The following is a 15,321-nucleotide window of genomic DNA, read 5'->3' as shown; positions in this document are numbered from 1 at the left end:
AGCGGGGGGTCTGCGCCGCGCTGTACCGGCACGGCGGGCCGCTCCGTCGGGGCGCGCCCCGCGCCCGCCGGCGCCGCCATCGTCGCCCCTGCCGGCGCCGGGGCCGCGGCCGCGGCGGCGCCCGCCAGCCTCGCCGACAGGGCGGCGGGGGCACGGGACCGGCCTCTCGCCGGGGCCAGGGCCGGCCGTGGGGGTCGCGCCGCGCGGGCGCGAGGACCCGCACGTGGCAGCCCCCGGCCCGCGCCGCCCCCCCATCAGCACCCCCCCACCCCCCACCATTCCACCTCCGCGACCCCGACGGCGGCTCCTCCCCGGGTCCACGTGGGCGGCGCTGCCCGCCCCACCCCGCGGGACGCGCCATCCCTGCTCTCCCGAGCGGCGGTGGGCCGTGCGCCCCCGGGCCGGCGTCCCCCTCCCCACCTCCACGGCCGGTCCGGGGGTGGCCGCGGAACCCTCGGAGCGGGAGTGGGGCTGCTGCCCGCGGTGCGGGCGTCCATCCTGGCCCCGGCCCGCAAGGAGTAGCGGAAAGCCGTGAGACGGTCATTTGGCCCACGGCGGCGGCCGCCCCCCTCCGCGTAGGCGCCGGCGGGTGGCCGGGGCGGGCAGCGGGCCGCTCCCGGGCTCGCGATGCTGCTGCCGTGGAACAAGAGGGGACGCGGTGGCCCTGGGTGCCTTCAGAGTGGCACTGGCAGAGGGCTCCCGCGCAGCTGGAGGACGCCTGCGGGCGGCCGGACGGCGGTGGGGCGGGCGCGGAGGGTCCGAGGAGGCTCCCCCTCGTCCCGCCTGCAGCCCCCCGGGCCGGCGTGCACGGCTCTCTGCGACGGGCGGCCCGGCCGTTGCCTCCGCGCCGCGGGAGCACTTTGCCGTGGGTTCACAGCTCAGGAAGTTTACCCTCCAGCAGCAATCCCTGGCTGTTCCCTGGGGCTAGGACGTCTCCAGTGATTGCCAAAAGAATCCTGGAGAAAAAGCCGTGTTAAGTCCCAGTTACCAGAGTTCCTATCATCTGTGAGAGCGAAGAGTGTCACAGAAATGCTGCAGACCTCAGTATTAAAACCCGAGGAAAACAGACAAAATGGTATGCTTTGAATAATTCCATCTTCGTTTAGATACCAAAACGGACAGCTCACACCCCTCGACTGCCCCCAGAGAGGAGCAGGGAAACTGTCTTTACTAGGAAATGTAATGTCTGACATCAGAAAAGGTGAAAATAGTATAAAATAGTAAGTGGAGGGTTCTTTTGTAGAGCAAGAGTTAAGACTGTCCAGCTGCTCCAACTATGTATTTGCCTTAGCATGTTTGGGCTTTCTAAGCGTATCCTCAACGCTGAATTCCCTACATGCATAGCATATGGTTTTGCATTTTGCTTGCAAAATTTTTTTTGCTTGAAAAAAAAAACCCTTTCAGTTACTCACTTAGCTTTGTCCTCATTAAGATTTTTACCTCCAAACGTTTTCTTTTGTTTAAGTGCTGACAATACCAACAGTTATCTTTAAGCCCGAAAAAGCTACTAAATTGAACATACGCCTCTACACAGACACTGCTTTCACCTCCTGGTATGTTTTTGGTCCCAGCCCAATTCTGCATCATTGTATCTGTTTCTAAACTGGCCTCCACATCTCTTCCTCACCGGCCGTGACAGTTGAGCAATCCATCACTAGGACTCGTTACAGCAAGTTAGAGAGCTTGTCCAGCTGCCTGAGCAGAGGCGCAGCTGGAAACTGGTTAGTTTGAGCAAAGTCCGAACAGATCGGTCAGTCAGTCAGTCCTCAAAAGTGCTTCAGGATCACTGGAACAGTTGGCATGAACAACTCCAGGACCTCATATTCCACTAGCTACAGCAAGAAAAGAGAATGGATAAGATTACTGAACTCCATCTCACTTCTTTAGAGAAAAGACTGCCCTTCATCTCATGCTCCATCTCTTTGGACAGGTTTGCAGTTCCTGGACTTTGTAACACATTGTACCACCTGGTGTATTAAGGGCTAACTGAATGTGGTACCCCAGTGAAGAACCTTAGGGCAAAGAGGGTGCATGTTAAAGTTGCACATCTTTGGGTCTTTGTCCAAAGAGGTGAAGCAAAGCATCTCCCCTCAGTGAGATGGAGAAGAGGAAAATGTCACAAAAGGCCTGAGGGTCGAGATGGGAACAGGGAGGGATCACCCACCAACCATGGTCCCAGGCAAAGCAGACTCAGCTTGGGGACAAATTCGTTCCGTTTAATTTGTTTACAGTTCATTCAGAGAGGATAACAAGATATAAAGCCCGATCTTAAAAATACCTTCGCCCCACCCCTCCCTTCTTCCTGACTTGTTTCTTGGTTCTTGTGTTGGTCAAAAGTGTGTGTGTGTGGTGTAAGTTACCCCATAGAAGACCACTCACCAACAGATAAAATCCTGCTTTTGCATAGTCACGCCACTGCCATCTCTTCTAACATCAGTGGTGAGTGGGGGTAAAGGAACTCTGATAGAGCAACAGAGCTCATTTACACCCTTCGTACAAACGTCATGTGCTGTGTGATGCTCTGGTCAGAACCACCCTCTTGAGTGTCCTCGGGATGCAGCATGATCAGTAGCATGTATCCTTGGTACAGACAGGAGGAAATACTTTTCAGAATCATTGTTACTGTGATAAGTAACTATTGGTTTGTGTCATATTTTGGATGTTCACGGTTAATTTCCTACCCATTTGAAATTAAAAAAAAAGGAGGGTTCCATGCTTATAACATGAAGCAAATTTATGCACTATTCTCTGTGTGGGCGTGTGACCGAATACAAACGTGCATAATGCCGGGGATACGTATCTGATGCAAAGCACTCACTGCCTAAAAGGTGATTTTAGGGAAAGGTCGTTCTACAGTTTGTTCACTGTAATCACTAATGAATGCAATTTCTGAAAAGTTTCCAGCATGGTGGACGTTGTTGTGCTGAGGCTCAGCTGGCAGGTTTGCAGGCATCCTCTGGATCCCGACAGTGGCAGAAATCCGAATTGTTAAGGGTATTTTCAGCTGTTCCCTAATGAGTTCCTCTTTCTTTGTAGCACTTTAATGAACTCCAGGTTATAGTTACCTCTACTTCTTTCTCTCCTGATGCTTCTAATTTCAGATAAATATTTGAGATTAGATGTGGCTCTGGGTATGAAATGTGACCCTTAACCTCCATGCAACTTTCTGATTATGACATGCCATTAAAAACTAGATTCATCTCTCTAATCTTGCAACTTGGAAACGTTCAGCTCAAATTACATCGCTATCCTTTTTAACAGGAGCAACATTTCTTTAAGGGATGTGTCACTTTCAAATGCAAAATAGGAAACAGCTGCCTGCTTCAGACATCGAATAGGAGCTACCTCTCTTCCGGAAGCAGGACCAATTTTTTGGGCTCTATGAAACCCAAAATGTATCTTTTAAAATTGAATGGCTGCTCCACCTCTGCAGCTGAATAATCACTGGTCTTAACATAGCCGTTTTAATTGTTTCTTCTTCTTCATACCCTCTGTGAAGGTAGTAATTAGTGGAAGGACAGGATATCTTAATTCTGTGTTAGATACTTGCAGAGCTTTGGATCTCTATGCTTCTCTACAGACTAAGAACTTGCACACCCTAGATAGATATTGCACCCTTTGTAGGCAAAAGTATGAAAACTTTCAGAACAATGTTGCCCTTAAGTCTTCATGCTGCTTCACATATTTTTCAGCAAAAGGCAATTATAAAGGTAGGGAATTGTAAGAAATATGTCTCTAGACTTGTGAACATTACAGAGATGGTAACAGAGAATGATTAGCGATTGTTTTGTCTTAAGAGATGGGGAATGGCAAGGAAGATGTTCTGCAACAAACAAAATGAAGTACTTCTGTCATACACCACCATTTGACTGTGGCATCTGTTGCCCCGTGATCTTGAGGATGCCAAAAACTCAGATGGCATCAAAACTCAGATGGGCTCAAAACACAGCTGGGGAAAATCGTGCAAGAAAAATCCATCAGATATGATTGGATGTAAAGACACAACCTCTGACTCGGGAAGTCTAGAAGATGCAGATTGCTGAAAACTGGAAGTTGATACTGGGCAAAATGTAATCGCAGTCTCCTCCTCTGCTGCTGTTCCCAGTTGCCATCAGAGGTAGTGTTCTGATGACCGTGGTGTGAGCCAGTGCAGCCATTCTTATTAAGAAGCTCTTCTAAGATGTGAGCCTCTCTCCTAGAAAAAAGCATCCTTGAGAGGATGGTAATTCATAACCTCCGTGTGCAATACTGAATTTCAGAGTATGAACAAAGTTCTTTGCTACATAAGCTGAGAACTGACAAAGGACGATGGTAGTAATACCTCCATGTATAGCTGTCACGATTATATTCAGAAAGTTGGATAGCCGCTTAGCTAAAATAGTAAGGGGGGAAAAAAAGCGCACACAGACAATTTACCGGATATTGACATACGATCGAAAGTCATTCAGCTGATGTGGACTGACAAGTTACTAATCAGCTGTTCTGTGGTAACTGGCCCCTTGTCCATCTCAGCTCTGAAAGTAAAATACATTAACTGAAACCATTTTAAGATGTTTAGGAATTACAGACATGGACTGGGATGCCAGTATCCTGAACACTGTAGCTGTATAAGTGGTATGACAATGACACTTCCCAACAGAACGGAAAGAACTAATGTAAAGACATTTTAAAGTGTTATTTTTGAACAACGCATTATACAGCAGGACATCCCTTATTACTATTACTACTTTTTATTGAGCAGTTGTGTTGGGTGAAGCAAGGGGATGTCTCTCCATCATTAGAATTTCCATCCTCTCTCTTTCTCCCTTCTCTTGCACTGCTGATATGGTAAAAACGAGCAAGTGTTATCTTTTACAAAAGTGTCTTTCCTTAAAAGGATCTTTTTCCTTTATAAGCCAAGCAAAGCAGACATTTTTGTGGGCGCTGGGGGTGGTGGTGGGGACTTAAGCTTAACATATAGGATAAATATAGAAGAAGTAGAGAAAATATTTGGCATGTGGTAACATCTTAGGCTAGATAAATTCCAGTGGCTACCCAAACTAAAAGGTTTTTTATGATAGCAAACAAAACAGCCTGTAGCTGAATCTCTGAGAATGCCTTTGACGCTGAAAAGGCGGTACTGAGAGCAAAGGAAAGCTCATAAATGAAATAGTCTCTGAAAAATTTTGTTGTAAAATCTAAGATAATCTTCATTCCCTAGCTGCAGTCATCTCATCCGAATGGCTGTTTGCAACACTAATCATGAGACGCCCAATCAGCATTTTTCCTTTGATTTTTTTTTGTCGAGAACTGGCTTTCAAAGGCAACGAGATGCTCTGATTTGTCTTACCACCAGTGTCTTGATCGTGACACTGCCGAGACACTCATCTGACAAGGGGAACGCGGCACGGTGCTCCCCTCTCCTCTCTGAAATGTGGTTGTTGCAATAGCTTTTACGTTTTGCCGAGGAGTACCGCTCTTGGGCACGTAGATATTTTCAGAGTTATTAGTCGCTGCCGTCGCTGCTTGGTAAACAGGCAACAGCTTAAATCTGTGGAAGAGATTTCTTGCCGTAAGTTTAGCATGTGAGCGCCCCGATGGATCCTTCCGACCGGGGGTGAAGCACGGCTGGCGCGGACGGCCGGGGGTTCAAGGGTTTGCCGCTTTGGCGGGACTGGCGCGCTCGGGGCCTGGGGGATCGCTGCGTTCGTTACCGGACAAGGCCCGAGTGCAGCGGAGGCTCCGATTTTATTTCCTCAGAGGTGACTGACCGTAACACTGGAAACCCAGTGGCGAACACCAGGCGTTGGCAGCAGCTGCTGGAACCATCGGCAGTTCTGCTCTCCAGCTCCCCGCAGAGCGGCGGGACGGCGGCGGCCCCGGGCAGCCCCGAGCCGCCGCCTCCGCCCTCGGCTCTCCCGCCCCGCTGCCGCAGGGAGGGGAACCGCTCGTGCCCGGGAAGGCGGGCCCGCTGCGCGCTCCTTCGTCCGCCCGCCATCCTTCCCTTGGCCTCCCGGCCCCCGCTGCAAGCGCCGGCGGTACCGCAAGCCCCGTTCGCACCCGCGGAAACGCAAACGCCGCTCGGCCGGGCTGCCACGAGCAGCCGGCTCCCGCCGCGGCCGCCCCGGCCCCGGCCGCGGCCCCGCACAGCCGCCTGCCCGTCCCGCTTCGGCTCGGGGCTCGCCCGCGCCGCCCTGGCCGCAGCAGCCCGGCCCCGCGGCCGCTGCCCCGCGCTGCGCTCCGCTCCGCGGCGGGGCGGGGTCTGCGCGCGGGGGCGGCCCAGGCCCGGCTCCGCCCCAGCCGCGCGGGGCCGGCGCCGCGGCGGGAGGGAAGATGGCGGCGGCGGGCGGGGGGGGCGCCGTGGTGTCGGTGCTGGCCCCCAGCGGGCGGCGGGTCACGGTGCGGGTGGGGCCCGGCACGGTGCTGCTCCAGGTGGGTCCGGGGCGGGGGCGGCCGGCGGCGCGGCGGCGGGGCCGGCCCGGCCCGGCCCGGCCCGTAACGCCTCTGTTCTCTCCGCAGATCCTCGAGGAGGTCTGCAGGAAGCAGGGCGGCAGCCCCGGCGAGTACGGCCTGAAGTGAGTCTCACCGCAGGGCCGCCTCCGCCGCGCTGGGCCCGCGCGCGGCCCGGCTGCAGGCTGTGCCGCGCCGCCGGTGGGAGAGGCCCCGCCCGGCTCGGCCGCGGCTGCTCTCCCGGGCCGGGCCGGGCGGGGCCCGGGCGCAGGAGCCGCCCGCCGCCTTGTCGGCGAGGCGCTCGCCCGGTGCTCGCGGCGCCGGCGGCCCCGGGGCCTTCCCGAGGGCCGGCCGCGGGGGCGGCCCCCGCGCTGTCCGGGCGCGCTGCCGGGGCGTCCCGCGGGGCCCGTTCCGCAGCGAGCGCGGCCGGGCACGAGCGCGCGGGCGGGCGGGTGTCTGGAAGGGGCCCGGGGTCCCCGCGCTGCCCGCCGAGCGCAGCCTTCGCGCCAGGCCCTGCCACGGCCGAGCGGGTCTGGCGCGGTAACACACGAGGAAATTACTCGCGGGCCTCGCTGGGCAGAGGGGCATCCCTGGGCTGTGGTTCAGGGCGCTCTCCGACAAAGTGATTTTGTTCACACTAATCTCTCCCTGTTTCCCCGTGCCAAGTTCCCTTTGCTGTTGGGATCGGTACCGAGATCCTGCGTAACGTCCACAGAGATGTCCGTCCCCGCACACACGGTTCTGCCAACTCACAGGCTGGTGGGACTCTCCTCGCTTCCCTGGGGCTTTGACCGTTTGCTTTTACGGTGTCATAACCCAGAGGTTACTTGTCTGAGTGGTGGTTAAGAAAAGTACCTTTTTATTTAACAGCAGACACCAGGCTTGAGTATGTATTCAGTTGCAGTTTATCTCTTAAAGCCTGAGGCAGAACATATATTTGAGTGTTTTATCTGTGACCTCTACAAACTGCAGCTGTTTTGGTATGCAGAATAATTTTTTTTGGTTACTCTTTTCCGAATTGCCGGTTGTGCATTGTTGAATCCTGGTCTATGGCTGCTAGTCAGCCTGCAGGGAATTTTCTTGTTTAGTACCTGTTTTTTTCGTTGTTGCCAGTCCCCGAAGTGATCCGAAGGTGGCATAGAATGGTTCCTGGTGTCTTCATGGGCTGTGTTCTTCTTTAGGTTTCAGAGGAGCGTGTTGGATCTCTCCTTACAATGGAGATTTGCCAGACTGCCCAACAATGCCAAGCTGGAGATGGTGCCAGTCTCTAATACAGTGGGAATTCAAAACACGGTATGTTCGTTTCACAGTGTGACCCAATTTGTTGGGTTTTCAGTCGTGCTGGACATAATCTGGTCAGATCTAATGACCAAGAGTATGGTTAGGCTTGGCCAGTGCTTGAGTGGAAGACCACCCAGAGACTGGTTGAGGTGTGGTGGAAAATGGTAATTTAGTAGCTGGAAATCTTTGCTTACAGTCTGTGTGATGGTGGAGTTCCAGCTGTGTGCTGGAGGATAGGGACATCTTTTGGGAAGCTGAAAAACGGGTAGTCATGAATGTATAAGAAGTCAAACATCACGGATGACTTCACTCCAGCAGCTGAGCTACTAACTCAGTTCCCTTTCGTAACCTCTATTTCAGTCACTGTTGTCTGCCTCTGGATTTTGACTAAAATCTGAAATTGTTACAGGAGTCTCTTTTGCCTCTTTCCTAGTGTTGCTATTCACAGTGTGTTCACACTGTGTCATGTGTGCTATGTTTAGCAGTTGCCAAATGTCCCTATTTAGTATAATTTGCAAAGGGCTTACGGATACCGTGTTCTGCAGGAGTTATTGTCACATTTAGGAGATACAAAATTTTTTTATGCATGTCATTATAACAGCTGGAGGCATGATTTAAAAAATGGTGCATAGATGATGTATGATCTTATTTAAGTGGCCTGGGTATGAAAACTTGTCTGTCACTAGCAGTCATCTGATTTCCTTATATGGAGTTTCTCAATTTTTTGGAAAGTTTCAGGTCTATTGGTGCTCATCTCTTAATGTCTCTCTTCCAAACTGTGTTAGTGGTATTTTGTTACCTTACAATTGCCTTAGCTGTCACAAAGATAAACTGATATATACATTGAAAAGTGACCTTTGTAGTTTGAGAAGGTTTTGGAATCTCTGCTCAAGTTCACTGTGGGTGTGCAACGTAGTTTTGAAGGTCACTAGTGTCCATGGTTTTCTCTGTAAAACCTCCATGTGCTTCGTTTTGGCACTAATGTTTTCTTTCTGACTTTGTGGTATAAAGAAGTTTGTGCTCCAAGTGACGTATTTAGTTAAAAAAATTCCACAAGCTGGTAGCATCTGCTTAAAATTTGCAGTTAAAAAAAAGCTGTCATGGCATGGAGTTCGTCTTCCAGAGGAAAGTATTTCTGTTAAAATGGTACAGTGCTGACTTTCCAACATTTGCGTCCAGTTTGGGAGGTATTGTACTGAAGGAAAACATGGAATTTTTTTTTTTTCTTCCCAAGAAGGTATATGGAGCTTACCAGAAATGATGAGAAGGACCGTGTACTGTAGGAGAGGGGTTATAACAGGGAATCTTGACTTTACATCACAAAGGAGAAGATCTAATGAAAGCTTAAGTTGTTATGGTTTAGTTGTATTTCAACAGAAGAATCTACAAAAGTGAGGCTTCCTTTGGAGTGCTCGTTGCTACTTTATGGAGTTGAGAAGGTGGAGCAAATATGCTTGTGAAGTGGTGCGGTCTAAACAGAGTTGCTGTCCCCTAAATGAGGAACAGAGATTTCACTTGAAAGAATTTTTCAGACAGTATTAGAAAATACTTTGTACAAAATACAATTGATCAAAAGAATTCCCTGCCACAGGGAAATAGTGTCAAATACTGTAGGAAGTTTAAAACAGCCGGATAACTCTGTGACTAGAACTGGCACTGGAATTATGCCCTGATATAGTGGCAGCTGAGATGCAGACTCAGTCATGCAGACTGGCTGCAGTCGTGTTGGGATGAATTCCATTCTGTGCCTTTTGTTACTGTCTCTTTTGTTGAGATAACGTACGTGGAAGTTGGTGTGCGTTCCTGGGGTGTGTTGGCAGCAGTTACCCCTACCTACAGAATCAGGATTTGATAAACCACGAGTTTGTTCAGCAAATCTGGTATGTTTAAAATAGAATGCTTTTGGATTTGCCTTCACATGTGAAAATTGTTGCTTCCTGTAAGACATTTAGAGAAAAATGGAACAAATTCCCTTTGTGTTGGCAGGTAATCTAGGGGTACCATCAGTACGGTTCTAGTGTTAGAGTTGTTGGCCTTTTGTTTATATGTTTGTAAACTTAGAAGATAATTGGCACTGGTCTCTCTATTATTTTGTATAGAGCTTGAGATTTTTAAAAAGACTTTTCTAATTGACTGAATAGGACTTTCGTGACATGCTTCGCTTTGAACTGGTGCCCAAAAACTGATGCAACTGGTAGTTTGAATTTCTGGGCTGGAGTCTTACAAAATGGTGATGTCAGCTGTCATCACTCTGCTGTAGCTGAGAATAATCTAGGGCTTGTCTCCAGCATAGCAAGAACCAGGAGGTGGTGTCAGTGGTGGGATGAAACGACTTAGTTCTATTGTCTGGTTGTTGATGATGCCACTGTTTCCTTTATGTAGAAAAATTCCTGTCTTTAGCAGATCACAATTTGCAGTCCTCCAAGGGCTGGTAGGAGCTGAGGCAGCTGACAGATATATTCCTCCAAGGAAATCACAGTTGGTTGCCAGAGTGCATGGTGTCTATTTTTTCCCATCTCTCCCGCTCTGTCCCCCTCATGCTCTCACACATCACCCCCTCCCCAGGCTCTCACAGGGAGAGGATGCACTGGGATTGTTGGTAGGAACACGTGAAAACACAGAATGAAAGAAACCTTCTGCTGATGTTCTAGGCTTATGTCCTTCTCAGACTTTTGAATAAGGCCGATTTCTGTGGACTTCAGAAAACCATAGTTGACTAGAGACACTCTTTTTTTTTTCTCCTTACTTTTCTTTAGATGAGTGAGCTAACTGGGAAAACTTAGAGTTAGACATTTTGAAAAAGACAGCTGAATATTCTGTAAAAGGTAAAGATAACACTAAAAGTACTCTGCCATTCTCCATATCTTGATCAGCTGCTAGACTTTTGCCTTGGGGCCACCAGGAGTTTGAAGTTCTTCAGGACTGTCCTCAGTGTGTTCATTTTAAAAATGCCTTGGATTTTTTATTATTTTTTTTAGTAGCAATTCTCTGAAGAATATGTAGGATCTGCATGAGCACCTGCTAATGAACATGAATGTTCACATTCCAGGTTGGAAAAGGCCTGTCAGAATAGGCACCTAGCTTTCCTTTGCCTTTTTCTTCAGGTGTTTAAGAACTTGGTAACTTAATGTTCAGAATAAGTTTTGAGATTTTATATTAATTCACTTTTAGATTGTATGTCAAAATTTTGTGGTTAGGAAGCATTAGTGAGTTTTGAGTTACACATGTAGTCTCTTTGGACTCATAATAGTTGCTGAGGTCTTCCATAACTCACAGATAGATTTGGACTGTGTTAATTGTTTCTCCGTGTGGATGTGCAAGCATGCTGTTTGTTGTGCCTCAGAGAAGTTGTTCTGCAGATCGATGCGTAAGTCAACAGAGCTCTGGGTTGGTGTTTTAGTTTATGCAGCTGCATCAATACTGTCTGGGTTACTGGACTTCGTTTTGCGTAGCTGCGAAGACTCTTGTCTGTAAAGCTTCAGCTAGTGTGAAACAGAACACCTCAGTTGCTCGTGGTGAGAGGTTATCTGGGACGCTTGCATTGGCCTTTTTCTGGATGTGCTTCAGTTCAGGATAGGGCAGGTGAGAGGGGCCCAGGAAAGCTGGTTAATATTCAAGGATGGCCTCCTCCACACTCAAGAGCGGATCTTTCCAACAAATAGGAAGTCAGGCAAAAATGCCAGGATGCCTGCATGGGTGAACAAGAGCTCCGGGCCAAACTCAAGACACAAAAAGGAAGCATACAGAGTGTGAAAGCAAGGATGGGTAACCTGGAAGGATTAGAGAGACCTTGTCCAAGCATCCAGGGATGAAATTAGGAAAGCGTAAGCCCAGCTGGAATTCAGTGTGGCCAGGGATGTCAAAGACAACAAGAAGGGCTTCTTTAAGTCCGTAGGTGGCTAGAGGAAGACTAGGGGAAACATAGGCCCGTTGCTCAACGAGGCAGGGGACTTGGTTACACAGGACATGGAAAAGGCTGAGTGCCTTCTTTGCCTCAGTCTTTAGCAGCAAAACCAGCCTTCAGGAATCCCAAGTCCCAGAGACCAAGGGGAAAGGCTGGAGCAAGGAAGGTGCACCCTTGGTGGAAGAGGATCAGGTCAGGGAATACCTGAGCGAACTGAACGTACGTAAGTCTGTGGGCCCTGATGGGATGCACGCATGACTGATGGGGGACCTGGCAAGTGTCATTGCAATGCTGCTCTTGTCTTTGTTTGATTGTGGTGACTGGGATGTGCCTGAAGACTGGAGGAAAGCAAAGGGCAAGAAGGAGGACATGGGGAACTACAGGTGAGTCAGCCTCACTTCGACCCTTGGGAAGGTAATGGAGCAGCTAATCCTGGAAACGGTTTCCAGGCACATGAATGACAAGAAAATCATCAGGAGTAGCCAGCATGGATTTAACAGGGAAAGTCATGCTTGACAAACTTGATAAGCTTCTGTCTTGGTTTTGACTGGGACAAAGTTTTTCTTTTTAGCAGCCAGAAGAGCTCTGTGTTTTGGATTTAGTCTGGAATTCGCTATGAGAAGAATGCTGACAGCGCACTGATGTTTAGAGCTGGCGCTGAAACCTCAAGGACCTTTCAGCTTGCCGTGTTTTTGCCAGTGTGCAGGAGCACAACAGGATAGGGGGAAACATGGCCGGGACAGAGGGTCCGCAACTGCCCTTATGATTGGAACTAGACTTAGGATTGAGGGCCAAATTGGCCAATATGGAGTATTGCATCTCGTGCAACATCATGCCCAGTGTATAGATGAGGGGTGATCGGAAAGAAAGGCCTTTGCTCTTCTGTGGGCTCTCACTCTTTGGAGTACTGTGTCTCTCTTGTTCTTTTTTTTGGACCTCTTGCTCGTCCAGGATTGTGGTGTTGGGACTTACCTGTTTTGGGATCATATGCTGGGATGGGACAGGCACTGGTCTCTGGGTGATAAGCAGTTACACTGTGCATCGCTTGTTTGTATAGGTTATTATCATTATACGTATTTTTTTCCATACATTATAATTGTTAAATTGATCTTATCTCAACCCGCGAGTCTCCTTCCCTTTTCCCCTTTAATTCTCTTCCCCATCCCCTGGGGGTGGGGGAGAGTGAGCGAGTGGCCGTATTGCCAGCCGGGATAAACACGACAGTTCCATGATAAAGTGACTGACCTGGTAGGTGAGGGGAGAGCAGTGGATATTGTCTGCCTGGGTTTCAGTAAGGCCTTTGACGCTGTCTCTCAGAAGATCCTTGTGTAACACTCCCGTTCATAGCAGGACAGAACTGTTAGAGATACCAGCTTCTGAAATAATCATTTGAACACTCCTTTGCGTTTTTAACTAATGTAATCCTTTACAGACAGTGTTTAGAAGGAAGTCATGTTTTTTTTTTGGATACCAGGTTCTAGAGATCATTGAAATATTCAAAAAGGTTTTTGTGAAGGAAAAAAAAAGTTCATTCAATTTTCAGATTAATTCAGTGTTTATTTTTCCTATAGGTTCGGATCGCATTACAGTTAGATGATGGCTCCCGTGTACAAGACACCTTTCCCTGTCAACAGACTTTGTGGGAACTTCTCAACCATTTTGCAAAGATCAGGTGAGCAGTGCAGTTGAGAAAATACTTGTTTGGATAGATCTCAGTGTGCCCGTAGTTAGTTGTTGTTACGGTTATCCACCTAAATCCTGCAGATTTGCAGAATTTGCGTTTATTTGTTTTTTCTTTTACAACGCAGATGTTTGCCTTTTCCTCACCCTTTCTTTGACACTCCATAGTTTCATTATTATTTTTTTTTAATCCTGGAGTAGCACTCCTGGTTCAGGGCATAAACTGGTAGCAAACTGCGAAGGCAAGGAAGAAACTGTAACTGGATGTATTGCTGCACCTGTCTTTTACACAGACTTGTTTGAAGTCAAGTTACTGCCAGAGCTGAGATAGCAGCCTGGGTTATCTCGGTGGCCGGTATTTCTGTGCTGCAGTTCCATGTGGTGGAGGCAATTCTCTCTTAAGCGAGTTGCTGTTGCTTTTGAGGCTTCCTGTGCGAGTTCTTCAAGGAAATCCGGAGCTCTCAGCAGGCTAATGTGGAATCTTCAAAAGACTGATCAGATCCTGTTTAAATGGAAGAATTTCTGGTCCTACATTTATTGCATATATACATGGGTTAGAAATCTTACTACAGTCTAGTCTACTTTCAGTGCTTTCTTTTATCTTTAGTTTTGACTTTAATGTACTGTTTTGTTTTGAAACGTCAAGCTAATAAACTTTTCTCCAAAGACAATTCTTTTATTTTTGTCATGGCTTGGAAGATGAAGTCTTGAAGCTGTGACAGCCATTCTATTCTGAACAGAATTTCCAAATTTCTTTTTTTGTATTGTAGTTGGCTTTACCTTTCTCTTGATAAAATGCTTTTTTCAGATCCTGTATTTCTAGCTTGTTCTTTCTCTTACATTCCTCACCTTCTGCTAGTTGCTCTCTTGCATATGAATCTCTTGCTCATCTGTACAGATGCGGTGCTATGATATTGTGCAAATTTGAACTACTCCTCAAACCACTTAAATACTCATATAAAGAGACAGTAGCTTTCTGCGTCAAAACGTTTGAAGTCTCCAAGGCTGTGGTACTAGAAAAGCTACGGAATGAGCAGTCAGTAGTAAGGGTGATGGTGCAGGAGCACTCGTAAACTCAGCCTTTGAGGGTACGGTTACAGGATGCAAAATGATGGATTTGTCACCTGCTAGCTGAGCTGCAGTCATCAGCTAGTTACAGATACATGTCAGTACTAGACTAACATGTGTTAGCATAAAGTGCTTTAAATTTCAGTGAAGTTGATTGTTCTGCACTGCACTTCAAACAGGCGAAGCAGCGTGGTTCTGGAGTTGAACTGGCTAACGTTATCTGGTGAAGTCAGAGTCGTATGGCTAAACCGTGACTGGAGTTGCTCCAGAGCTGTTTGCAGGGTGAAGGAGCTAATTCTTCTAGCCTCCCAGTAATGGGCTGTGACTTTTCTGCTAGTTTAGCTCCCTGGCTGGCCCGTAACAAGATCAAAGGAGTGACTAATGCTGGCCCAAGGGAGGGAGTGCGGATTGGGGCGTCTTCTGTGTAGCAGTTGGGGATTGAACCGTTAGTGCTGCCCCTCTCCCTCATACTGGTTGTGCAGCTTTGTGGGGAATTGGCTTAAGTAGTTGATTAAGCTGAAAAATAGTATTTTGCCTACATTATCTTTCAGGTAGGTGAGTTTTCTAACCCAGTTAAGGGTCGTCTTTCATAGGCGTTTATGACAAGAAGTGTGGCTTGTCTGGAAGCAAGGATCTGAAAGGAGGAAGCTGCAGATGGATAGGAACGGCATACGTCAGTTTTTCTACTCAGCATTTTGCATCATCAAACCATAGTTTGCGAAAATGCTCTAGGTAGTCTAGTGACTCTAACGTGATATAAATTAATCTTACTTATCAATCTCTTTTCGTCTTTGATGGTCAGGGACCGGGTCTGCACTGTGGCATTAAGTCAAAAAGGACGGTCTTCATGTAAATGCTAGAGAGAAAAGAGTTCTTTTTCTTTTGATTGAGGAAGGAGGTAGGTGAGAAAAGCCTGATATAGTTTTCCTGGGTGTTTTAAGGCCCCTCTTGTACCTTAC

General features: G+C 48.4%; 1 protein-coding gene across 1 annotated transcript in view; it reads left to right on the top strand.

Moving 5' to 3' along the window:
* The first annotated feature begins 6,312 nt into the window (after nt 1-6,312).
* The window catches only part of ASPSCR1 (ASPSCR1 tether for SLC2A4, UBX domain containing), a 45,963-nt gene continuing 36,954 nt past the window's right edge, over nt 6,313-15,321 (top strand). Inside the window, 4 exon segments of the mRNA XM_086623979.1 lie at nt 6,313-6,411; nt 6,499-6,554; nt 7,611-7,722; nt 13,186-13,286. Of these exon segments, the coding sequence (XP_086480105.1) occupies nt 6,313-6,411; nt 6,499-6,554; nt 7,611-7,722; nt 13,186-13,286 (368 nt within the window).

The sequence above is a fragment of the Tauraco erythrolophus genome, chromosome 20 (assembly GCF_009769465.1).
Source record: "Tauraco erythrolophus isolate bTauEry1 chromosome 20, bTauEry1.pri, whole genome shotgun sequence".
In the NCBI taxonomy this organism is placed as follows: domain Eukaryota; kingdom Metazoa; phylum Chordata; class Aves; order Musophagiformes; family Musophagidae; genus Tauraco; species Tauraco erythrolophus.
Note: the sequence above shows the minus strand (reverse complement) of the source record. Positions and strands in the feature narration are given on the sequence as shown.